This window comes from Salvia hispanica, chromosome 4, assembly GCF_029641045.1.
Source record: "Salvia hispanica isolate PSC_SH4W2 chromosome 4, Shi_PSC_v1, whole genome shotgun sequence".
Taxonomy (NCBI): Eukaryota; Viridiplantae; Streptophyta; class Magnoliopsida; order Lamiales; family Lamiaceae; genus Salvia; species Salvia hispanica.
The window spans coordinates 60,236,651-60,261,640 of record NC_142695.1 but is presented as its reverse complement, the minus strand read 5'-3'; the positions used below and the strand labels follow the sequence as shown (position 1 = coordinate 60,261,640).

General features: G+C 39.8%; 4 protein-coding genes across 8 annotated transcripts; 1 reads left to right on the top strand and 3 right to left on the bottom strand.

Moving 5' to 3' along the window:
• Positions 1-71: 71 nt before the first annotated feature.
• On the bottom strand, positions 72-9,435 carry LOC125193092 (disease resistance RPP8-like protein 3). 3 transcript variants are annotated; one of them, XM_048090824.2, is made up of 5 exons: positions 9,321-9,435; positions 4,141-4,216; positions 2,585-3,341; positions 556-2,305; positions 72-488 (listed from the first exon to the last, which is right to left on the bottom strand). In XM_048090824.2, the coding sequence occupies exons 3-4, from the start codon at positions 3,315-3,317 to the stop codon at positions 579-581; spliced, it is 2,460 nt and encodes an 819-aa protein (XP_047946781.1). In that variant the 5' UTR covers positions 3,318-3,341; positions 4,141-4,216; positions 9,321-9,435; the 3' UTR covers positions 72-488; positions 556-578. The 3 variants fall into 3 exon arrangements, with proteins under 3 accessions (XP_047946781.1, XP_047946779.1, XP_047946784.1); XM_048090822.2 differs by having other exon boundaries at positions 2,585-3,336; XM_048090827.2 differs by having other exon boundaries at positions 72-479; positions 2,585-3,336.
• A 3,958-nt stretch (positions 9,436-13,393) lies between these two features.
• Positions 13,394-14,555, top strand: LOC125195566 (uncharacterized). Its single transcript, XM_048093704.1, has 3 exons — positions 13,394-13,543; positions 13,670-14,160; positions 14,234-14,555. Exons 1-3 carry the CDS (start codon positions 13,394-13,396, stop codon positions 14,553-14,555), a joined length of 963 nt encoding a protein of 320 aa, XP_047949661.1.
• A 1,053-nt stretch (positions 14,556-15,608) lies between these two features.
• LOC125193382 (disease resistance RPP8-like protein 3) lies at positions 15,609-20,132 on the bottom strand. 3 transcript variants are annotated; one of them, XM_048091157.2, is made up of 4 exons: positions 20,015-20,132; positions 18,364-19,106; positions 16,502-18,252; positions 15,609-16,407 (listed from the first exon to the last, which is right to left on the bottom strand). In XM_048091157.2, the coding sequence occupies exons 2-3, from the start codon at positions 19,094-19,096 to the stop codon at positions 16,523-16,525; spliced, it is 2,463 nt and encodes an 820-aa protein (XP_047947114.1). In that variant the 5' UTR covers positions 19,097-19,106; positions 20,015-20,132; the 3' UTR covers positions 15,609-16,407; positions 16,502-16,522. The 3 variants fall into 3 exon arrangements, with proteins under 3 accessions (XP_047947114.1, XP_088912196.1, XP_088912197.1); XM_089056070.1 differs by having other exon boundaries at positions 15,609-18,252; XM_089056071.1 differs by having other exon boundaries at positions 15,609-18,252; positions 18,364-19,115; positions 20,015-20,116.
• Positions 20,133-20,961: 829 nt separating this feature from the next.
• Positions 20,962-24,701, bottom strand: LOC148929813 (disease resistance RPP8-like protein 3). The gene is made up of 3 exons (XM_089069576.1): positions 23,983-24,701; positions 21,383-23,175; positions 20,962-21,293 (listed from the first exon to the last, which is right to left on the bottom strand). The coding sequence occupies exons 1-2, from the start codon at positions 24,689-24,691 to the stop codon at positions 21,404-21,406; spliced, it is 2,481 nt and encodes an 826-aa protein (XP_088925702.1). The 5' UTR covers positions 24,692-24,701; the 3' UTR covers positions 20,962-21,293; positions 21,383-21,403.
• Between the last annotated feature and the right edge of the window lie 289 nt (positions 24,702-24,990).

Sequence of the window (24,990 nt, the reverse complement as noted above, 5' to 3'; positions counted from 1 at the left end):
CATCAATGATTGAAAGAAAATAAACAGCATTAGGATGAGAAGACACAGAAGCAGGGCCCCACACATCCATATGCAAGTATTCAAGAACATTCTTACTTATATTTGCAGAACTGGAGTTTGAAAAGTACCCCTATGCTGTTTACTCAGCAACACAAGTGTCACAGAAAGGTAGGCTACCATGAACATCAGAATCAGATAAGATAGCGTGCTTTTTCAGGACATTTAAGCCTTTTTCACTCATGTGACCAAGCCTATTATGCCACATACTCTCTTTAACCAACAAAGAAAACCAGAATGAAGCATATAATTATGCTCGACTTGATACATGGAAATCAATTAGATACCAAAAATAAAGGATAAATTAAGGAAACAATCATAGACAAAATCTTCAAGAGGTCTGGTTAAGGCCCTCGGGAGCGACAGCGGTGGTGAAGAAGTGGCCGAAGCCTCTATCTCTCTATCGGTCGACATTGCACCATCTGCGAAGACTGTAGACCAAGTTATTTGCAAATAAACAAAATAAAATGAAAGAATAAAAATATACACTCAACTAACCAGATATATATATCAACTTCAAACTATGGATAGATATCCTCCTCAATAATTTCGGAGGTCAAACCAGAATTTCTGATCTTTGTTGCAATGTGTTTTGTTGTTACCATCTTAAACTTTTGCAGTTCAGAATTCGACCTAATCCATTCTGGGAGTGTCTCTAGATGTGGACAGTTGTTGATTTCAAGTTTCCTGAGATTCAACATTGCATCTTCATCAACTTGTATATTTCTAAGATTCCACAATTCATTGATGCAAAGCAATTCAAGCTCAGGAAATCCGTCTTCTTGGATCACCATTTCTCGTCCAGTGTATGCATTTCGCAGTTTGAGCTTGCTTAGGGAACTGAGCTTCTCTAATATCGGCATGGGGTCTTTATCAAGACAAGTATTTATCAATGCTATGTACTCAACCTGTTGAGGTAGATTATCTGCACTTGGTAACCTACCAATGCGCCCATCTAGTTTTAGTACCTTGAGTCTTTTTATAAAACAAATTTCATCCAAACATGGCATGCTTCTAAAACGAAACCCTCTTACAGAAAGTTCATAAAAGTTCGGAAGCTTAGCTAGTGATTTAAAGAGCTTGCCTACATCCGAGTTTCCATCAACATCTTCAAAGCCCAACATTAGAAGTTTATACTTTCTACTGGAGTTCGGGTCCTCACATGTCCAATCATAAATTGAGATGTATGCTAGGGACCGTATATTCTGCAGCGCATCTACTGTCAAAGGCTTCCGAAAAATCACATCAGACATGTTGAGATGACAAAGGTTGCCCATATGCCATATAATATTTGGCACCTCCATCATAAAGTTCAGAGCTATATCAAGAACCTCAAGGTTTTCCAGATCCGCCAACGAGCGTGGGATCTCTTGTATGTAATTGTTTCTCAATCCCAAATACCTTAACTCAATCAATGTGCCGATAGTTTCAGACAAACTCTTCAACCCAAAATCCTCTATGTCGAGTATCTTGAGGGCTTCAAAACTCTTCCAATATGATTGGCTAACATCGTCCAAGTAGCGACCACCTCCATGGAAGACGAGAGAAATAAGTTGTTTGCAATCTTCCTTCGTGAAATGATTAAACCTGTCTCTGCCACAATGGATAACACGATGACGGGCATTCTGAGAGGGCCTACTGTTTCCATTGCTCCTTAAGATCTCTAAGCCCATTTCCTCTTCAGCTTTTTTGATTGATATCATGTGTAATAGAGGATGGAGGTGACATTTTATTTGACAAAAGTGCTGCTTCGCGACTTTGAGAATCGAGCTATCAACAAATTCCCTTGTAACTGGTATATTATATAATCCATTTGCGTCCCAAATCTGTCTCAACTTTGTCTCTCTCATTAATGCATTTTCCTTAAAAAAGGAAAAATGCAAGAACTGTGGCTTGAAACGTTCTTTCAATTGATGATACATCGGTTCCAATAACTTCAGTGATTCAATCAAATCAATTGAATCAAAAAGTTGTTCCCAATCAATCCCCGAAAGTCTTTGTTTTGCTTTCTGCCTTGCAACATTTTTTATAGCCATCGGCAAACCCCCACATTTCTTCAACATCTCCCTTCCCTTCCTCTCCAACTCCTTACTGAATTTGTTCTCAACACATGTAATTTTATCAACTATTTTCAAAAACAATTGCCAGCTCTTATCAGAATCCAAAGCACTCATCTCATGAGTATAATTGATGTTGCCTGTTCTAAGCACATAGCGATTCGCAAACAGCAACCTGCTTCCAGTAAGGCCTGCATATATGCATGATAAGGAAACTTGGAATGCTAATGAACTGTTAAATATGCAACATTTGGGAATCGGCACGGGTTTTTATGTAGTGTTGTTTTGTGAGTTAATGAAACGAGAGTAAAGTAAGACAGATGAAAAAGTAGAGATATAGATGTTTTCGTTTTAGGAAACATTTTATTTTTAATGAGACAAACTAAAAAGGAAAACGTTTCATTTCTAATGGGACAGAGGGAGTAATTTATAGTCTAATTTTGAGAAAATCTCCAAATATATGTATATACCTTCAGATGGAAGACCTCTGAAGATGGAATCCAATCCCATTTCTTTCGGAATATTGTCGAGAACAATGAAATATGACATGTCCTGCAGGTGCTGGCATAGAATCCGTTGGAGGCTCCGGTTGTCCATTTCTTCCAATGACGGATCTCTTTCATATCCTTCCACCATTTGTTGTATCAGTTTCATAAGTATCTCTTTTTTACTCATGTCAGTAGAAGCGCATACCCAGGCATGACGCTGGAACTGGCCAGCCCCGGCCTTGTACACTTGTCTGGCGAGAGTTGTCTTCCCGACACCAATCATGCCCTTTATACACATTATCCGTAACTCCTTAACCTTTGTTAAAATCACTCTGTCAAGCAACTTCTGCATGTCTTTCTCCAACCCCACCACAACTTCCTCTTCTTCTGCTTCTTCGTCTCCAATATTGTTCTCATCAGCTCCAAAGTTTCTCATCCGCATCTTTGTCACTTGTATCTCATCTTTGATGCACTTTAATCTCAATTCAATCCATGAGATGTCCATGTCCAAGACATCTTGACCCAACTCAACCAGGTCAGCTATTAAATATTTTAGCCTGCTCCTCTCTTCCAATTTCAAGTTTCTCAACAAATCCAATATCTCTTTCAGCACTACAATTTTGTCCTCGAACATCTCAAGATCGTCCCTATCGGTACATGTAACGTGTAAACTCTCGAGATCTTGTATCATCCCTAAGACTGCAGCCTCCGCCATGTTTATGCTTCTACAATAACTGCACTAAATATGATAAAGGATTAGAAACTAGAATAGTACTACAATTTTACAATAATTCATTTTACCAGACAAATGATCAAAATTAAATTAGAAGACAAGTTTATACTACTTATCAATTACTACTTCATTCCAATTCCAATAAATTTTAATTTCAAGGTATCAAACGTACCCTTACAATTCCAATAAAATTTTATTTACATGGTATCAAACGTGCCCTTACAATTGCTCCGTTCAATTAAATATTCAACACTCTTTTTCTCTCCATTTAATACCTACATTCACTCTTTCTATATCCAAGTAATCACATCAACTAACAACTCCTAAAATCCTGTGGCGACTAAGAAATGTGTTATCTTAGGGGAACGGAGGGAGTACCTCATTCCAATTCCAATAAAATTTTAATTTCAATTTCATTGTATCGAACGTACCCTTAGAATTGCTCCCTTCAATCACCAGATCTGATATATACACTTTGATTTGATAATCGCAGCATTAATCTAAAAATATGGATTCAAACATGAAAAAATTCTAAATATATCCAAAATTATCACTAAATTGTTACAAACTATCGACATTGATCAATTAAATTAATATCTAAACATGCACATATACATAAATATGTCTGTCGTGAGACAAATATATATATTAAAAAAAAAAGTCATTGAATCGTTTATATACTGAACCAGATCTCAAACTTATGAAAAATAAAGATTTCAAATTCAAACTTTTGGATTAAAAAAGAATAAAAACATAATATATGATGAACTTTGAAATTATATATTCAAAGAAGAAAAGAAAATACCTTTTTGTAATCCTTCTTCTTATCTTTGCTGGTTTCGAATTGATTTTCCGATTTCAGAGCATGAAGTGATTTTGAACTACAAGTGCGCAAATTCAACTAGTGATTTAATTAGTACTAAGTGGAGAATATAAAAATAATTATTGTTGATAAAATTTAGGAAGACATCATTACCAGACAAAATACAATACACAATAATGGGGACAAAATTAGCTGGCTTCGACAATTGTGTTAATACTACTTAATACTATTAATTCTTGTTTCACATGCTACTTTTCTCAATTTGTTTTTTTAATTAGCTGACTTAATACTATTAGCTGGCTTCGAAAATTAGCTGGCTTCGACAATTTTTTTTTTCTCAATTGGACCCCCAGAGATCAGCGGGCCCAACCGTCGAGCTCGAACTTACCGCAGCAACAATCCCAGCAGACGACCAGACCGGTGTATGTCAGGGGTCCCGAGTATTCAAAGCTGCCGGTTATACGACTAACTGCGGAGCAACGGGCTGATCGTACACGGCGTGGTGTGTGTTGCTACTGTGAAGAGAAGTGGGTGCCGAATCATGCTTGCAAGCGACCTTTTCTTGCCTATATGGGTGGCGCCGAGGAGGACGAAGTGGAGGAGTCTGATACACTAGGGGATCAGCGGGAGTCGGAATTGATCACGGCCGATATTTCGCACATCTATGCGCCGGAGGGAAAACAGCGGCCGGAGGCGGTGGAGATAAGGGGAACAATCGGGGCGGACCCGGTGGTAATTCTGGTAGACACGGGCAGCTCCCATGATTTCTTGCATCCAAGGGTGGCGTAGAAACTTTCCTTACCATTAACGGCTATTAAACCGTTTCGGGTCTATGTGGGCAATGGCGCCTCATTGGTGTGCTCGCACGCTAGCCTACAGACACGGGTGGCGCAGAAACTTTCCTTAGTTGATTTACATATACCGCCGGTACATGGACCGGATGTGATTTTGGGGTTAACATGGCTGAAATCACTGCGGCGGCTCACGAGCGATTTTGTGGAAGGGACGTTGGAGTTCGTACGCAATGGTGTTCCGATTTGTCTAAAGGTGTCCCCTCTGATCGCCCGAGAGGTCTCCCAAAATACCGTTGTGAGTCTATTGTCACTAAGGGGAGAGGCAGAGTTGTTCGAGATAGTCGTAGTGCCCAAGGGTGAGGAGCAGGGGAGCAACTCCGAACAGCCGGTCTTCCCGGACGACCTGGACCCCATGGTATTGGCGGTGTTGGGTTCTCATGAGGCTGTATTTCGCACTCCGTCGGGCATGCCGCCGCCCCGACCTTTTGACCACCGCATCCATTTATCCGCACACAAAACCGGTCAATGTGCGGCCATACCGCTACCCATACTTCCAGAAGAATGAGATCAAGCGACAAGTAAAAGAGATGTTGTCTCGGGCGTGATTAGACCGAGCCAGACCCTCTTCTCGTCTCCGGTTTTGCTCATTAGGAAGAAGGATGGTACTTTTCGGTTTTGTATCGATTACAGAGCCCTAAATAAAGCCACGGTGCCCGATCATTTCCCTGTACCTATTTCGGAGGAGTTGTTTGACGAATTGGGATCGACACGCTTTTTCACTAAACTTGATTTGCGCTCGGGGTACCATCAGATTCGGATGCACGCGGATGACGTTTTGAATTCCTGGTTATGCCGTTTGGATTGACTAATGCTCCCTCGACATTTCAGTCAGCCATGAATGAGATTTTTAGGCCCCTGCTACGACACTTCGTCATCGTCTTTTTTGACGATATTTTAATATATAGCCCGACCCTGGAGTCTCATGTTCGTCACTTACACGAGGTACTCATGATCCTAAAGGCTAATCAGTTCTTTGTAAAGCTGTCGAAGTGTGTTTTCTGCAGTACCACAGTTGAATATTTGACCCAGAGAAAATTGCAGCCATGGTCGCGTGGCCGGTTCCGACCTCTGTCAAACAATTGCGCGGATTCTTGGGTCTCACTGGTTATTACCGTCGGTTTATTGCTAAATATGCTGCAATTGCGGGACCGTTAACTGCGTTTCTTAAGAAGGAGGCCTTTGCTTGGTCCCCCGCAGCGGAGTTGAGTTTTATGGCATTGAAGGCTGCTAAGACGTCAGCTCCAGTATTACGTCTGCCGGACTTCTCAAAGACATTTTCTATCGAGATGGATGCGTCGGATTTTGGTGTGGGCGTTGTACTTCTTCAGGATGGCCATCCCTTGGCCTATTTCTCCAAGAAATTGGGCCCTCGTCGAAGGGTGTCTTCGACATACCATAAGGAATTGTACACGATTGTGGAGGCAGTTCAGAAGTGGCGTCAGTACTTGTTGGGGCGCGAATTTGTGATTCGAAGCGATCAAAAGAGCTTGAAAGAATTATTACAACAAATTATCCAAACTCCTGACCAGCAATTTTATGCTTGAAAGTTAATGGGTTACAAGTTTCGCATTGAATACAAAACTAGGGCATCGAACAGAGTTGCAGACGCGTTGTCGCGTCGCGATATGGAGCCGGACGCGGGGCTGTGCCGGACATTCTGGAGATCCTACGAGCAGAGGTTGACTCGTTGGACGAGTTGGTCGATATTCGGGCGTTAATCGCAGAGGGCAAGGTAGATTCGAACTTGGCGTTTGAAGGGGGCCTGGTCTATCGTGGTAGACGGATTTATGTGGGCATGCTTTCAGCGGCCAAGCTGCCGTTGTTATACGAGCACCATTCGACCCCTCAAGCAGGCCATCCGGGTGTGGAAAGGACTTTTCGACGACTGGCAGCTCAATTTTATTGGAAGAACATGAGGCGTGATGTCCAAAGGTATGTTGAGCCTTGCTTGGAGTGTCAAACAAACAAATATTCAACACAGAAACCCGCAGGGTTGCTGCAGCCATTGCCTATCCCTTCACGGGTTTGGGAGGACGTGTCTATGGACTTTGTGACGAGTCTTCTCCAGTCCGGAGGCTTTGCGACAATTATGGTGGTGGTGGATAGGCTGACCAAGTACGCGCATTTCGCGCCTTTGCCGTCGCATTTCAATGCCTTGCGGGTGGCGAACCTTTTTATAGAGACAGTGGTGAAGCACCATGGCTTTCCGAAGACCTTGGTTTCAGATAGGGATTCGGTATTCCTAAACGATATATGGGAGGATATGCTGCGTTTGAGCGGTACTAAACTGCACTTCACAACCGCGTATCACCCGCAATCGGACGGCCAAACTGAGGTGCGAAATAGGGGGCTGGAGCAGTATTTGCGAGCGTTCGTGGCTGATAAGCCGAATAAGTGGGTGAACTTCTTGCCCTAGCCGAATTATCTCTAAACTGTTTCTATCACGAGGGTGTAGGGACCTCGCCGTTCAGGGCTTTGTATGGGCGTGACCCCCCTCCATTGGTGGCAGCAGAACCGTCAAACACTACCCCGGCGGATGAGGCATCCCTGATCAGACAGCGGGGGGGAGGGGAGCTGATCGTCGCCTTGAGGGCGAATTTGGAGAAGGCACAACAGCGTATGCGAGCCGCTGCAAATAAGCATCGCCGTCATGTGGAGTTTGAGGTGGGTAATTTGGTGTTGCTTAAATTGCAACAATATCGACAATATTCGGTGGCCAAACCGCTATCTTCGAAACTTGCGCGCAGGTTTTTTGGGCCATATGAGGTGTTAGAGCGTATTGGCCAGCTGTTTACCGGAAGGTAGTCGTGTGCATAACGTGTTTCATGTGAGTTTGCTCCGGCCATTTGTTGAAGGAGCGTTGCCCGAGGCCTCAGCGCTGTCGCCTCTGTTCGCGCGAGGCCGCCTGGTGTCGAGGCCACTAAAATGGGTTTACAGTCGCACGGTATGGCGAGAGGGAGCTGTGGTGGAGGAGGCGTTGCTTCAATGGGATGATGATGGTGGCGAAAATCCGACATGGGAGCCATTGACATTAGTTAGACACCGTTTTCCGACCCTCATCCTTGAGGACAAGGATGCTCTTATCCGGGGGGGAGTTGATACGGGCACACCTCCGAAGCAGGCAGAACAGCGCCGAGTCGTCATAGAGGAAGGAGAGTCAGAGGAGCCGCAGGTGCCGGAGCTGGATTGTGAAACGGTGGAGCGGGGAAGGCCTTCCCCGAGGGTGACGAGCAAGCAAGAGAAGCCAAGAAGAAGGACAAGACCACCTGTCAGATTTGGAGATTTCGTCTCCAAATAAGGCGTGGAGTAGAGTAGAATCTCTTATTGTTATTTTTGGATTTATTGTTTTTCTTTTATTATTATTTTTGAACAATTGAGTCGAGCCAATTATAAGCTCCGTTCCGGGTTTTCTTTGTTGGTTCTTTCCCAGGCCGTAAGTCGAACCAATCCTAGGGTCCTTAGATTATAAATAGGCGCTAAAATCAATAAAAGAGCATCTGATATTTCGCCTATTTTTTTCCTTGTCTTTTACGTTTCTTGCACAAACCCTAGTTGTCGACGGGATTCCGCCTCCTGGGACTTCTACATTCTACTTCTAGCATCACGTTGAGAGGAATACTCTTAACACTTAGTGACAGAAAATTTCAAATTATGAAAAATTCTTTCTTTAGTTGAGACATTTCTTTTGAATATGGAGTAAAAGGAATAAATTTTTATTAGTAAGTTGAGTTGAGAAAAAATTAAGTAGATATAAGTAAAGAGAAAAAAAATAAAGTAAAATAGATACTACCTGAAAAGAGAATAAATTAGGAAAATAATAATCTTGATTGGAATTAAAGGAAATGACTCGACTATAGTAAGACAAACAAAAAATGTATAAGAATCAACTATGATAAAACAATAGAATAAAAAATATTAATCCTAATTGAAAAATATTTGTAATATGTATGCTTAAGCTAGAAACAACATTACAATAATTTCAAGAAAACCAAAAAACTATAGATTGCCGAACAAGAAAAAGAAAACAACACTGCATAATGTTTCGTGTTGAGCAAGAAATGCATCTATTAGAGTAGGACAAAGAGAGTATATTTAACAAGATCTAAATAAGGCGGATTTAATTTACAAGATTATGCAATTAAGATGAAACTTGCTAAAGCTAACATGAATGAATCCTTTAGATTACTGAATTAAATATTCTAACAACTCTCTATTTAACGAAATGATTCTACGTTTAATCCTTCAAATTCAGACATATATAATTATCTAAATAATTCTTAAACTATTGAAATGGGGTAAACAAAATACCTTTTTTTCGTGAATCGTTCTTATCTGAGCTGGTTTCGAATTGATTTTCGGATTCAATCACACTCTCTTTTCGATTTATTTCAGAATTGGTAGGGATTTTGAACTATAAATTCATAAACTCAATCTGGTCAACTTTTATCAAGTTAAGTAAACGGAGTATAAAAAAATTTGGTAAATAGATTAGGTGGCCTAGACAATTAATAATGTAAACCATGTGAAAGGGAAATAATTGACAATAAAATAAGGGAAAAATAGGTGGAGTAAACGAGGCAGTCATAAGTCAGCCTCCTCTGATTACATAATTAAACCTTCGCTGGGAGTGGAAAACCAATCATATTTATTTTATGGTCACTATAGAAGATGAAAACTAGGATTAGAAAGCTACCCTTCACTTTCAAAAGTTATATTCCCTCCGTCCAATAAAATATATACTTTTTCTTTCTTAGTTTGTCTCATAAATATATGCATTTTTCAATTTTAGAAACAATTTCCTTCGTAATATGGTGGGATTCATTCTTCACTAACACTACTTTAATTATTTTTTCTCTATATTTCTCTTTTAATTTATCAATTTTGGGAAAGGGGGAGTAGAATTGGAAAGAAAATAATTAAAATTAAAATTTAAATAATAATTTTTTTTTTAGTTAATTTATTATACAGCTTTCAATGCGACTTTCATCATAAATCTAATATGAGTATATTAGCACTGGGCCGTAATCGGCCCAATACTATTGGGCTTAAATTTTAGACTACGCTAAGAGAAATTTTTGCTTGGTCAAATTCACTTGCCATACAAATCTGTTTAAAGACCACATATACTGAAACAAAGACCACTATAAAACACACACTAGAGAGAGATAGAGAGAAGAGGGCATAAGAAATTGACAAATTATATTGTACTGGTATTTCTTAATTGAGATGGAATACAATAAATCTATTTATACTTATTTACAACTATGCGATTCGACTCTCTTTTGCATTCCGAGAAAGAACTGACAAAGAAAACCCAGAATGGAGCTTACAACTGTGCTCGACTCGATACATGGAAATCAATAAGATACCAAAAATAAAAGATAAAGAGTATAGTACCATTTTGGTCCTTTACATATGGCTGATTTATGATTTTGGTCCAGAACATTCACTTTTCAAAAAGTAAGTCCGAAACAAATGAAAAATGATGTCGTTTGCATCCTTTTTTGACGGCACCGTCAATTCTCGACGGACAACCGTTAGTTAGTGAAATTTGACCCGATTAGACTTATTCTGAGATTATTAGTTGGTTAATATTATGTTAATTATTTTTCTAATAATTCAAATTTTTAATATTTTTGAATATGAATAATCAAACAACATTTTTCACTAAGTATGGAGTTGGAAAATCAAACGACACTCTCTCTCTTTTCTTGCATCTCTCTCGTCACTCTCTTAGAAGAACCCTAGTTCTGAATTCCGGTCAAGAAGCCCGATTCAAACCAAAGCCACCCGATTCCGACCGATTCCAACCGATTATTGTTGGTTGCCATGAGTTGGAAGTCGCCGTACCCAAACCACCATTACACCAAAGGTCTCGCCGGCGTGAAAAAAATCATATGCGAGGAAGAGGAAGAAGACTGAAATGAGCAATTCACGCCCGCTTGACACCGAACAAGGACCGTCGGCTGCATCAGGATTTGTTGGTTCTAACCCTAGCTCCGACACGGATGTCCATTCTTCTCTGAAATTGAACCCTACTTGTTCAGTCAGTGATCGTCGAGCTTCTCAAGAAAGCGACTCCGATTTTGAGAGGACGAAGAAGGCCCGATATCCCCGTCATTTTTACCGGAAGCCTTCGCTGCATCTACTTCGTCGTTCTGAATGGAGAAGACCTTCGCCTCAAATTCCAGTTCCTCCTCCTCCGCCTGAAAATCTAGTTCCTGAATTTCATTCAGAAGGTAATGTTGTTTGAAATTTGTTTGAAATTTGATTGAAAATCGTTTGATTGAATGTTTGCTTACTAGGGTTTGCATATATTGGTTGTGGTGTATTTAATATGGTGTTGTCTTTATTAAGTGGTCCCATTGAGTATGATTTGAGTATATGCCAATGATTTTGAGAATTTTTAGGGTTTAGTGTTATGTGGAAAAGGGTTTATTTGTCTGCATACAATTTTGACTTGTAAAAGGGTGTTATGTGGACTGGGTGTGGGGGAATCAGACAACAGGGGACCATTTTTCTTGTCTGTAAATGTGTAGGACTAAGCTGTTATGTAGAGCATAAATATTGGACCAATCTGTTATCTTATATTGTTTAGCTACGACGACTAATATCATTTTACATGTACTCATGCAGATGGAACCTTCGTTACAAGATTGTACTACAATGGTGTCCTTGAGGAAGGGTTTGGGAAGAACTATGTCAATGCTGAACTTCAATATGTTCACAACTGTGATCTAGACAAATGGTCGAAGCTCGAGGTTGATGATGTGTTGGAGAAGCTGGGGATGGATGTGACTGGGTTAGAGTACTTCTATCGGATTCTTGGGATGAACTTTGAGGATGGAATGGCGCAGCTTTTTGACAACAAGTCTGCAATAGACATGGCAGAGTTAGGGATCAGGGCTGGGGTGATTGATGTATGTCATTCACCCCGGGGGTTTTGGTGAGGTGTTAACGGGCTCACAGCCCGCTAGTCAATTAACAGAGGAGAAAATTAAAAGTCCAGTGAAGACGATCAGAGCAAGAGGAATGTAATTCTAAGGGGTATGGTAATGGTGCTGATGGGGGGTTTGGTGATGGTGATAATTGGGGGTTTGGTGATGGTGATGATGAGGGAACTGATGATGGTGAGGATGAGGGAGCTGGTGAGGGTGAGGGAACTGGAGTAGGTGAGGGTGAGGGAATTGGTGGAGATGATTGGTTAGTACAGAGTTCAGCTAGTGAGTATGAGGTGGAGAGTGAGGAAGAATCTGAGGAAGAGGGTCTTGTGGCTGTGAAAGGCAATGGGAATGGATATGGAAAGGGGAAAGAAAAGGCTGGAAAGGGGAAGGGAAAGGCTAAGGCTGTGGGAAAAGGGAAGGGAAAGGCTGAGGCTGTGAGAAAGGGAAAAGGGAAAGTTAATGATGTTGTGAAGGGAAAAAGAAAGGGAAAGGGGACCTGCAATGAGAAAGGAAAGGAAAAAGAGAAGGCTGATTCTGATGACGATAACGCTGGGCAGCTACATTTGTGGACAGCGACTATGATCTAAGTGATAAGGAAGAGGAAAACATAATGACTTCTCAAGTTGAGGGATGGAAGAATGTTGTTAATTACATGAGAGTCCTTGGTGATTTAGATGATGGTGGAGAAAGTGACATTCTTTAGAGTAATTCACCTAGCTCGGACATAGATGAGGCTGGTTTGACAGGCGACGGTGCCTGTGATGTCGTGCAAAATCTGAGCCGAAGATATAAGCCTACCAGGGAAAGAAATGATCCAAGGTTGGAAGTGGGGTTGCGGTTCAATACCAATGCCGATTTTACAGACCTTATACGTCATCAATGTGTCCAATTGGGTAAGAAGTTGAGACTCAAGAAGAATGACAACGTTCATTGTATTGCCTACTGCAAGGGGTTGCTACGAAGTAAGAAGGTTAAAGTTGGTTGTCCTTGGACGGTTTCATTGTATTATAAGAGTGAACTTGGATGTTGGCAGATTGGAGCTCTGCGTGATATACACAAGTGTGGGGTTGCTTCTTACAACCACGGTTGTGCTAATGCCAAGTATTTGGCACGACTATTCAAGGAAGATATGAGGTTATTTCCTGGAATGACAGTTGCGCAATTTGTGGAGAAAGTGCATATGGAGTTGAAGATAACAATTTCGGTGGGAAAGGTGAAGCGTGCAATGGCACGTGCGAGGAAACTGATCGAGGGCGATACAATCAAGCAGTACAAGAGGCTGCATGATTATAGGGCAGTGATCTTGAGGACAAATCCAGGGAGTACCGTTGTCCTAGCAACTAGGTGCCTATTGGATGGAACTGACAAGTTCAATGGAATCTACATAGCCTATGAAGCTTGTCAGACTTCCTTCAAGCAGCATTGCAGGCGTATTATATGATTGGATGGTTGCATCTAAAAGGACAAGGGAAGGGCATACTCCTCACTGCCATTGGATTAGATCCGAATGATCAGATCTTTCCCGTCGCCTATGGTGTTGTTGCCATTGAGAATACGGATACTTGGAGCTGGTTTTTAAGTTTGTTGGTTAAGGATCTGGACATCAAGGATTCGAGCAAGTGGACATTCATCTCCGATTGACAGAAGGTACACAATTACATTGTAAATTAGTCAGTTAACTATTACCTAATCTTTTTTCTTCGTCATGGGCAGGGCCTTATCAATGCTGTCCGAAGCTGCTGCCATAAAGCCGAACACCACTTCTGTGTGTGGCATATGCACAACAACTTCAAGAAGGTGTTCACATCTCCAACGCTAAAAGACAAGATTTGGGAAGTAACCCGTTCAACAAATGAATACTCCTTCGGGAGGGTGATGGAGGAGGTGAAACAGCTGAACACCGCTGCACACACGTGGCTTACCGTGCACACTGCCAAAGAGAGCTGGAGTCGAGCTTTCTTTCGTTTTGAGGCCCAGTGTGACATTCTAGTTAACAATATTTCAGAATGTTACAACAAAGTCCTATTGTTTGCGCGTGAGAAGCCTTTGTATGGCATGCTAGAATGCATCCGAATGTATTTGATGGACAGGTTCACCACCCGACGGAAGATGGCTGCAAAGTTGGAGGATTGTGTCGGGCCCAAGATAAGGAAAAAAATTGAGAAGATAAAGGAAGATTGGCGATTGTATGGTGAGAGAGGCTGGTGAATGGGTGTATCATGTGAACACTAAATTCAATGAGCAGTTCATGGTCGATATACGGGATTGTACTTGCAGCTGTAGGCGTTGGATGTTGACCGGGTTACCGTGCCAACACGCGATTGCTGCTATTCAGATGACTGGGGAGGATGTGGACTCCTTTGTAGCTAAATGCTGCTCAATGGAGACATTGCAATTGGTGTATGCGCCCATCATCTACTCGGTACATGGACCACATATGTGGCCAAGGACTCCTCATCCCGATATCGTTCCACCAGACCTTACTCGATTGCCCGGACGTGCGAAAGGAGCAAGCAAAAAGACCGCTGAAGAGCTAGCTGCAAGAAGCAAGATCAAAGCAAAGGCAGCAAGGATAGCCCATCAAGTTGTCACAGTCTGAGATGGAGAGGATGGACGCCAGAAAATGTCGAGGAAGGGGCTGATGCCAGAGTACAAGTGTCGGCTTTGTGGTGAAAAGGGACACAACAAAAGGAGATGTCCCCAAGGCATTCAATTGGGCAAATCGAAAGGTAAAACTTTTTTTTTAACTATTTTCATTCAAATGTAAACCCTAATCAATGACACTTCTTTTCTAAACTATTTGTAGGGTCGACAGTTAGGAGGGAGCGTACTCGTGATCAAGAACATCAGACTTGTACATTGTGCCACCAACCCAGCCACAATATGGCAAGTTGTTCAAGTGCGGTTGCGGATATGTTTGCAGAATCCGGCTTCTCAAATGTTGCTGCCTCTGCTGCCTCTGTTCCCGCGAAGAAGAAACCACCCAGCAAGGAGAAGGGTGTTTGATATTGTGTAACAAATACAATGAATATTTGGTGTTGATGGTTTTGTGGATTTTGATGTTTTTTGGGTGTTGATGGTGTTTAGGTTGATACATTGCCTTATGACAATATTTTTTTTTGGATGTAACAAGTAACTTTCGTTGTTTTTGAGCATGCATCAAGGTGTAAATGGCTTATGACATTACCTTATGATATTATCAGGTGTAAACGGCTTATTTTGTATCTATTGTATGCAGTACCTTATGCCTATGTCTTTTTGATCGGTTAAATGTTCAGGACCAATACGAAGTTAAAAAAGAATATGAAGGACCACTTTGTATTGTATTTTGTTATCCATTTATTTGTTCAATTTGATGTCAATTTATTGACATAGTCGACGAAAAAACAGTCACAATCACATAGAGGAAGCAATCCCATAAGGTATGAACCCAACATCACTTACAAAATTTTGTACATGTGTGCTTAAATGTTAAGGACCAAATGGAAGTAAAAAATTTATAGGAAGGACTACTTTGACTTATACTTTACGATTCTCCAATTAGGGCTTTCTGACGATTTAGAACATCACTGCAGAATTCAAATACGAGCAACACAACAACAAATTCAAATCTACTTCAACATTCAAAAAGGATTCACAAATACTACATCAAATTACTTGAATATACAAATAAGTGTTGCAACAACAACAAAACAAAGAACAACAAAACTCAAAACATTGATTAATTTCTGGATTTTTTTGGTAATTTCGGTCAAATTCAAAGCCAGCTCCTCAAAATCGGCACCACCGACCGAGGATGACAAAAAAGAGGCCCGGTTTGGCTCGTAATTTCGACATCACGATTCGGCTCGCACCACTTGAAGAAACCGCATTCCTTCGTCTCTCACGTGAAGTAAAGCTTCCCCCTCGACGGTTTACCTTGTCCGATGACAATACGGAGCGCCGCCATCTTCTTACAATAGCATAAAGCGTAGCTAAATCGGAAGTCTCCGAAGTCACGGACGCGGTCGACGGAGACGGAGTTCCGGCTACACTTTAAAAATATAAAAGCCGAAAATTTTTTAAAAAAATATTAAATTAGCTACAGTAATTAAAATAAGCTAATCGGGTCAAATTTTTGCTAATTGACGGTTGACCGTCGAGAATTGACAGTGCCGTCAAAAAAGGATGCAAAAGATATCATTTTTCATTTGTTTCGGACTTACTTTTTGAAAAGTGAGTGTTCTGGACCAAAATCATAAATCGGCCATATTTAAAGAATCAAAAGGGGATTATACTCAAAGATAAATAAAGGAAACAATCATGGACAAAATCTTCAAGACACCGTGGTTGATGAACTTTGCGGAGACATCTCGGGAGCGACAGCTGAGCCAGCGAATTCAACCTCTATCTCTATGCTCATCGAGGTACATGCATCGGTCAACATTGCACTTTCCACAACTTGTATCTTTCTAATGTATTTTGTTCACAAAAACAGTAAATCAAGTTATTTGCAAATACACAAAAGGAAAATAAAATAAGAAAAAAAAGTACAGTCAAACTAACCAGATATATAACAACTTCAAACTATGGATGGATATCCACCTCAATAATTTCGGACGTCAAACCTGAATTTCTGATCTTTGTTGCAATGTGTTTTGTCGTTACCATCTTAAACTTTTGCAGTTTAGACATCCTCCGAATTTGTTCCGGAAGTGTCTCCAGATGTGGACAGTTATTGATTTCTAGTTCCTTGACACTCGACATTGCATCATCATCAACTTGTATCTTTCTAAGATTCCACAGTTCATTGATGCAAAGCACTTCGAGCCTGGGAAATCCACCTTTCTGGATCACCATTTCTCGACCAGTGTATGCATTTCGCAGTTTGAGGTGTCTTAGGAAACAGAGCTTCTCTAATATTGGCATGGGGTCTTCATCCAGACAAGTATTTACCAATGCTATGTGCATAGGAAACTGATGCATACAATCTGCACTTGGTAGCCTACCTATGCGCCCATCTAGTTTTAGTACCTTGAGGTATGGTATAACACCCATTCCGTCCATACATGGCATGCTTCTATAACGAAACCCTCTTATGAAAAGATTTTTAAACTTCGGAAACTTAGCTAGTGTTTCAAAGAGCTTGCTTACATTTGAGTTTTCATCAAATTCTTCAATGCCCAACGTTTGAAGTTTATACTTTCTACTGGAGTTCGGGTCCTCACATGTCCAATCATAAATTGAGATGTATGCTAGGGACCGTAGATTCTGCAGCGCATCTTCTTTCAAAGGCTTCTGAAAAATCACATCAGACATGTGGAGTTCACGAAGGTTGCCCATTTGCCCTACAGTATTCGGCACCACCACCATAAAGTTGAGAGCTATATCAAGAACCTCAAGGTTTTTTAGCTCTGCCAACGAGTGTGGGATCTCTTGCATGTAATTGTTTCTCAATCCCAAATACCTTAACTCAATCAATGTGCCGATAGTTTCATACAAACTCTTCACCCCAAAATCTTCTATGTCGAGTATCTTGAGGGCTTCAAAACTCTTCCAATATGATTGGCCAGCATCGTCCAAGTAGCGACCACCTCCATGGAAGACGAGAGAAATAAGTTGTTTGCTATTTTCATTCGTGAAATGATTAAACCTGTCTCTGCTGCAATGGATAACACGATGACGGGCATTCTGAGAGGGCCTACTGTTTCCATTGCTCCTTAAGATCTCTAAGCCCATTTCCTCTTCTGCTTTTTTGATTGATATCTTGTGTAATAGAGGATTGAGGTGACACGATATTTGACTAAAGTGCTGCTTCACGATTGTAAGAATCGAGCTACGAATAAATTCCCATGTAACGGTATTATCTAATCCATTTGCATCCCAAATCTGTTCCAACTTTTCTCCTCTCATTATTACATTCTCCTTAAAAAGGGAAAGAAGCAAGAAATGTGGCTTGAATTCTTCCCCCAATTCGAAATACATCGGTTCCAATGCTTTCAATGATTCACTCAAATCAATTGAATCAAAAAGTTGTTCCCATTCAATCCCGGAAAGTCTTTGTTCTGCTTTCTGCCTTGCAACATCTCTTATAGCTAACGGCAAACCCCCACATTTCTTCAACATCTCTTTGCCCTTCCTCTCCAACTCCTTTGTGAATGTGTTCTCATCACTTGTAATCTTATTAACTATTTTCAAAAACAATTGCCAGCTCTTATCAGAATCCAAAGCACTCATCTCATGAGTATAATCGATGTTGGCTATTCTAAGCACATAGCGATTTGTAAACAGCAACCTGCTTCCAGTAAGGCCTGCATCTATGCATGATAAGAACAATTATTACATAAAGGAAACTTGGAAGGTTAATGACCTGTGAAATTTGGATTAATCAATAATTATGGCCTGAATTTTGAGAAGGAGATATATACCTCGAGATGGAAGAGCTTTGAAGATGTAATCCAATCCCATTTCGTTTGGAATATTGTCGAGAACAATGAAATATGACATGTCTTGAAGGTGCTGGCGCAGCATCTGTTGGAGGCTCCGGTTGTCCATTTCTTCCAATGACGGATCTCTTTCATATCCTTCCACCATTTGTTGTATCAGTTTCATAAGTATCTCTTTTTTACTCATGTCAGTAGAAGCGCATACCCAGGCATGACGCTGGAACTTGCCAGCCCCGGCCTTGTACAGTTGTCTGGCGAGAGTAGTCTTCCCGATACCAATCATGCCCTTTATACACATTACGTGTAACTCCTTAACCTCGGTTAAAATCACTCTGTCGAGCAATGTCTTCACGTTTTCCTCCAACCCCACCACAACTTCCTCCGCTTCTTCTTCGTCTCCAATATTGTTCTCATCAGCTCCAAAGTTTCTCATCCGCATCTCTGTCATTTGTATCTCATCTTTGAGGCACTTTAATCTGAAACCAATCCATGAGGCATTGGCCAAGTCCATGACATCTTGACCCAACTCAACCAAGTCAGCCATTAAAAATTTGAGCCTGCTCCTCTCTTCCAATTTCAAGTCTCTCAAGAAATCCAACATCTCTTTCAGTACTTCAATTTTGAACTTGAAAATCGAACGCGCGCGGGTATCTGTAGATGTAATATGGAAACTCTCAAGATCTTGTATCATCCCTTTGATCTCGGCCTCCGCCATGTTTATGCTTCTACAATAACTGCACTTAATAAGATCTTGCATCTATACAAAATAATTACTCCCTCCATTTTTACATAAACGTTCTATTTACCCTTTTTTTTCTTTTCCCCTAGAGAGAATTATTACGATACAGGATCTCCCATTCAAAGTGACACATTTCTTAACGAGAAAATTATCAAATAAATCACGAAAGTTAGTCAACTTCTGATCCATCCCACATGCACTTTTAAAAAACTGAATTATAAAAAATACCAAAGTTCACAACTTTTGGATTATCCCATCCGCCTTTTTTCCATCGAAATATGTGATGATGTGGTAGCCTATTTTGAATACGTTACTCACCACATAAACATGTGTCAACTTAATTTACCCTTTTTGAAAATACAAACACACTCTCTCTAATTTCTCTCTCTCCACTTTACAAATTACATATAAACAACATTGCATAAAATCACGTGGCAAAAAAAATATTTCTGAATGAATCATGCATGTTTTACCGAACAAGATCTTCTGAAAATATTCATGGAAGATTTAGAAACGTTGGAGAATTTTACAATTATGTAAGGAATTTTTAAACAATAAAAAAAGAAAGAAGAGAAAATACCTTTATGTGAAATAAGAAAACAAACCTACAAAATATTTGTAACCCAACAAGAAATGCATCTAAATTAGGCGGATTTAATTAACAATTTTCTGCAATTAAGATGATCAAGTTTGCTAAAGTAAACATGATTGAATCGTTCAAAAATTACGGAACTAAATCTTCTAACAACTCTCTATTTAACTAAATGATTCTCCGTTGAATCAAATTTCTGAAGTGAAAGATTTCAAATTCAAACTTGTCGATTAAATAAGAAAAACAACTTATGTAATTATCAAAATAATTCTGAAACTATTGAAATGGAGTAAAGAAAATACCTTTTTTGTGAATCTTTCTTATCTGTGCTGGATTTCGAATTGATTTTCGAATTCAACCACACTCTCTTTTCGATTTAATTTCAGATTTGGAGGATTTTGAAATACCAATTCAGAAACCAAATCTGGTCAACTTTTAGCAGGTTAAGTACTCCATTTAATAAATGGAGAATACAAAAATAATTTACAAAAAAAGATTAGCTGGCCTAACAATTATTATTGAAAGGGAACAATTGACAATAAAATAATGGGAAAATAGCTGGATCAGATAAATTAATTTTCTGCTGCTTATCTCAATAAATTTCTATAAGAATCAGAGATCATAAGTCAATCTCCTCTGATTATATAATTATTTTGCTGGGTGTGGAAAACCAATCATATTTATTTTGTGGTTACTTCAGAAAATGAAAAATAGAATTAGAAAATTACTTTTCATTTTTCACTTTCAAAATTAATATAGAATTTATAGGAAATTAATCAGATTTAAATAATAGTAAGTATTTTTTTATTAAGTTGATTTATTATACAGCTTTCAATGCAACTTTCATCATAAAACAAATCTAGGTAAATTAACACTGGGCCAGAATCAGCCCGTTCTTATTGGGCCTAAATTTAAGACCCGGGCTTTAATAATCATTAAATGTTTGCGTTTGTTAGTTATGCATAGCAATTCTTCACGTTTTTCTTATCTCTAACGTCCGGCATTAAATGTTTCATTTTTCTTTTTATTTTCGTCAATCAATAAATTTCTTCTATGCAATTACATCAATAACTGATTGACCAACTAATTGCTAAGAGAAATTTTTGTTTGGTCAAATCCACTTGCCATACAAATCTGTTTAAAGACCACATACACTGAAATAAAGACCACTAAAACACACGCAAGAGAGAGAGAGAGAAGAGGCATAAGAAATTGACAAATTATATTGTACACCTCTTAATTGAGATGGAATACAATAAATTTATTTATACTTATTTACAACTATGCGGTTCTGACTCTCTTTTGCATTCCGGGAAAGAACCGACAAAGAAAACCTAGAACAGAGCATATAATTATGCTCGACTCGATACACAGAAATCAATAAGATACCAAAAATAAAAGATAAATTAAGGAAACAATCTTAGACAAAATCTTCAAGACACCGTGGTTGATGAACTTTGCGGAGACGTCTAGTGATGGCCCTCGGGAGCGACAGCTGAGCCAGCGAATTCAGCCTCTATCTCTCTGCTCGTCGAGGTACACGCACCGTTCAACATTGCACCATCACCAACTTGTATCTTTCTAATGTATTTTGTTCACAAAAACAGTAAGCCAAGTTAGCAAATACACAAAAGGAAAATGAAAGAAGAAGAAAAATACACTCAACTAACCCGATATATCTCAACTTCAAACTATGGATCGATATCCTCCTCCGAAATTTCGGAGGTCAAACCTGCATTTCTGATCTTTGTCGCAATGTGTTTGGTTGTCACCATCTTAAACTTTTTCAGTTCAGACATCCTCTGAATCCGTTCCGGGAGTGTCTTCAGATGTGGACAGCTATTGATTTCTAGTTCCGTGACAATCGACATTGCATCTTCATCAACTCGTATCTTTCTAAGATTCCACAATTCATTGATGCAAAGCACTTTGAGCCTAGGAAATCCGCCGTGTTGGATCACCATTTCTCGACCAGTGTATGCATTTCGCAGTTTGAGCCGGCTTAGGAAAATGAGCTTCTCCAATATCGGCATGGGGTCTTCATCAAGACAAGTATTTACCAATGCTATGTATAAAATCCTTTCAGGTAAACTATCAGCACTCGGTAGCCTACTTATACGCCCGTCTAGTTTTAGTACCGTGAGCTTTCGTATAGCACCAATTTTGTCCAAACATGGCATGCTTCTATAACGAAACCCTCTTAAGAAAAGATTACTAAAATGTGGAAACTGAGCTAGTGATGCAAAGAGCGTACCTACATCCGAGTTTTCATCAACTTCTTCAAAGCCCAACGTTTCGAAGTCATACATTACTCTCCCGAAGCTCGGGCGCTTATATGTCCAGTCATTAATCGAGATGTATTCGAGGGTCCGTAGTTTGCACAGTGTAGCTACTTTCAAGGACTCCCGGAAAATCACATTAGACATGTGGACATCACGAAGGCTGTTCATTTCCAATATAATATCCGGGACCTCCACCATAAAGTTCTGAGATATATCAAGAACCTCAAGTTTTTTTAACTCCGCCAACAAGTGTGGGATCTCTTGTATGTAATTATTTCTCAATCCCAAGTACTGTAACTCAGCCAGTGTGCCGATTGTTTCGGGTAAATTCTTCACCCCAAAATCTTCCATGTCAAGTATTTTGAGCGATTCAAAACTCTCCCAATAAGACGAGGTAGTGTCGTCCAAGTAGCTACCACCTCCATGGAAGATGAGAGAAATAAGTTGGTTGCTATATTCATTTGTGAAAGGCTTAAATTTGTCTCTGCCACAATGGATAACACGATGACGGGCATTCGGAGAGGGCCTACTGTTTCCATTGCTGCTTAAGATCTCCAAGCCCATTTCCTCTTCTGCTTTCCTGATTGATATCATGTGCAGCAGAGGATGGAGGCGAAACCTTTTTTTACTAAACAGCCGCTTCACGAGTCCAAGAATCGATCTACGAGCAAAAACCGAGGTAAGTTTTGGAAAACCTAATCCATTTACAGCCCAAATCTGATCCAACTTTTCGTCTCTCAATATTGCATCTTCCTTAAAAAGGGACAAATGCACGAACTCTGGCTTGATTTTATCATCCAATTGAAGATACATCGGTTCCAGTAACTTCAATGATTCACTCAAATCAATCGACTCAAAAAGTGTTTCCCATTCAATCCCCGAGAGCCTTTGCGCTGCTTTCTGCCTTGCAACATCTATTATAGCAAGCGGCAAACCCCAACATTTTTTCAACATATCTTTCCCCTTTCTCTCCACCTCCTTTGAGAATCTGTTCCCATCACATGTAACCTTATCAATTGTTTTCATAAACAATTTCCAGCTCTTGTCAGAATCCAAAGCGTTCATCTCATGAGTATAACCGACGTCGACTGTTCTAAACTGGAAGCGACTTGTTAACAGCAACATGTTGGCTGATCTAAGATCAATGCGACTTGTTAACAGCAACCTGCTTCCAGTACAACCTGCATATATTATATATTGGCATGATTAGAACAATTATTACATAAAGGAAACTTGTGAGATTTGGATTAATTATTATAGTAGTAGATCATTTGAGGGTGGCGTTAAAATAAAACCAACCTTCTAATCCAGAATCCAGAACTATCTCAATATTATGTATTAAAATTATCAACACAAAGACAAAACTTTCTCAATAGAATTATATCCTTGTGTTGAGATTTAAATTTACTTGTTATGTTGATAAAGTTATATCTATGTGTTGAGAAATTTCCAACATAATGTTGAAGTTTGGGATCTGGATTGGGAATAAGTGATTGGGAATAAGTTACCATTTGATTACCCCCGATCATTTGATATAGTTATTAATTTGGGTTATATATAAGTCTAAAGGTCAATTTTGGTCCTAAACATATGACCAAAATACGAATTTGGTCCAAAACATTCACTTTTTGAAAAACAGGTCGATAACAAATGTAAATGTCGCCGAAGTAGTCCTTTACTTGACTGTTCTGTCAATAAACTAAGATTAAGGTCAATTTTGGTCCTAAATATATGAGCAAAATACGAATTTGGCCAAAAAATTCACTTTTTGAAAAACAGGTCCATAACAAATGAAAATGTCATCGAAGTAGTCCTTTTTTGACGGTTCCGTCAAATAACTAACTATCAATGCTAATTGCACAATGGCATGACCAAAAAATTCGTATTTTGGTCATATGTTCAGTACCAAAATTGACCTTTACTCCATATATAGTTACGGCCCAGTTAAAATTTCATCAAGGATTATCAAAACGGAGGGAGACACATACCTCGAGATGGAAGACAATCCAAAATGTAATCTAAGTCTGTTTTTTTCGACAGATTGTCCAAGACTACGAAACATGACAATCCTTCCAGGTTCTGGCGAAGGAAATCTTTGTTGTTTAACTTTTCAAATGTTCGACGTGTTTTATATCCTAACACCATTTGCTGTATCAGTCTCATAACTACCTCTTCATTACTCATGTCACTAGAAACGCATACCCAAGCATGACGCTCGAACTGACCAGCCCCGGCCTTGTACAGTTGTCTGGCGAGAGTTGTCTTCCCGATACCAATCATGCCCTTTAAACACAAAATCTCAAAGTCCTTTGAATTTTTTAAGATTTTTTTTTCCAGCAACTTCTTCACGTCTTTCTCCAACCCCACCACAATTTCCTCTTCTTCCTCATCTCCGATATTTTTCATCCGCATCTTTGTCGTCTTCATCTGAATTACGAGGTTCTCATATGTGCGATCGATACTGTTACTGTAAAACTCAAATTCCACGTCAATGACATCGCGAGCCAACTTGACCAATTCAGCAATGAAACATTCTAGCTTGCTCCTCTCTTCCATTTTCAAGTCTCTCCAGAAATCCAGTGTCTCTGTAAGCTCATTGATTGTTCTCTTTAAAATCGATCGCTTGCTGCTATCGACACATGTAACGTGTAAACTCTCGAGATCTTGTATCACCTCTAAGACCGCAGCCTCCGCCATGTTTATGCTTCTAAAATAACTGCACTTAATAAGATCGTTGCATGTATATTGGTAATCGGTTGTACTCAGGGACGGAACTAGAAATTTAAATGAGGAAATTTAACATGAAAATACAGTAGGACGCGTGTAGCAACTAGACTTCTCTAACAGTACTAGTGGTCCGCAGTAGTGCATGTACGATGTTCAATTTTGTTGGCAATTGAAACTAAAAATATAACATATGACTATCCCACATCGGTGTCAAGAGAAAACTGAAACTAGTATATAAGTCTCATGGGCCCTCCTCCTATCACCAATTG

What these genes read in the sequence shown, in the direction of transcription:
- LOC125193382 (XM_089056070.1), bottom strand. Translation starts at nt 19,096, where the DNA reads ATGGCGGAGGCCGAGATCAAAGGGATGATACAAGATCTTGAGAGTTTC. An exon ending in CAAAGCTCTTCCATCTCGAG is followed by an intron (nt 18,253 to 18,363) that starts GTATATATCTCC and finishes TATCATGCATAG; the next exon opens with ATGCAGGCCTTACTGGAAGC.
- LOC148929813 (XM_089069576.1), bottom strand. Translation starts at nt 24,691, where the DNA reads ATGGCGGAGGCTGCGGTCTTAGAGGTGATACAAGATCTCGAGAGTTTA. An exon ending in GGATTGTCTTCCATCTCGAG is followed by an intron (nt 23,176 to 23,982) that starts GTATGTGTCTCC and finishes TAATATATGCAG; the next exon opens with GTTGTACTGGAAGCAGGTTG.
- LOC125195566 (XM_048093704.1), top strand. Translation starts at nt 13,394, where the DNA reads ATGATTGGATGGTTGCATCTAAAAGGACAAGGGAAGGGCATACTCCTC. An exon ending in GCTGGTTTTTAAGTTTGTTG is followed by an intron (nt 13,544 to 13,669) that starts GTTAAGGATCTG and finishes CGTCATGGGCAG; the next exon opens with GGCCTTATCAATGCTGTCCG. An exon ending in TTGTATGGTGAGAGAGGCTG is followed by an intron (nt 14,161 to 14,233) that starts GTGAATGGGTGT and finishes TTGTACTTGCAG; the next exon opens with CTGTAGGCGTTGGATGTTGA.
- LOC125193092 (XM_048090824.2), bottom strand. Translation starts at nt 3,317, where the DNA reads ATGGCGGAGGCTGCAGTCTTAGGGATGATACAAGATCTCGAGAGTTTA. An exon ending in CAGAGGTCTTCCATCTGAAG is followed by an intron (nt 2,306 to 2,584) that starts GTATATACATAT and finishes GCATATATGCAG; the next exon opens with GCCTTACTGGAAGCAGGTTG.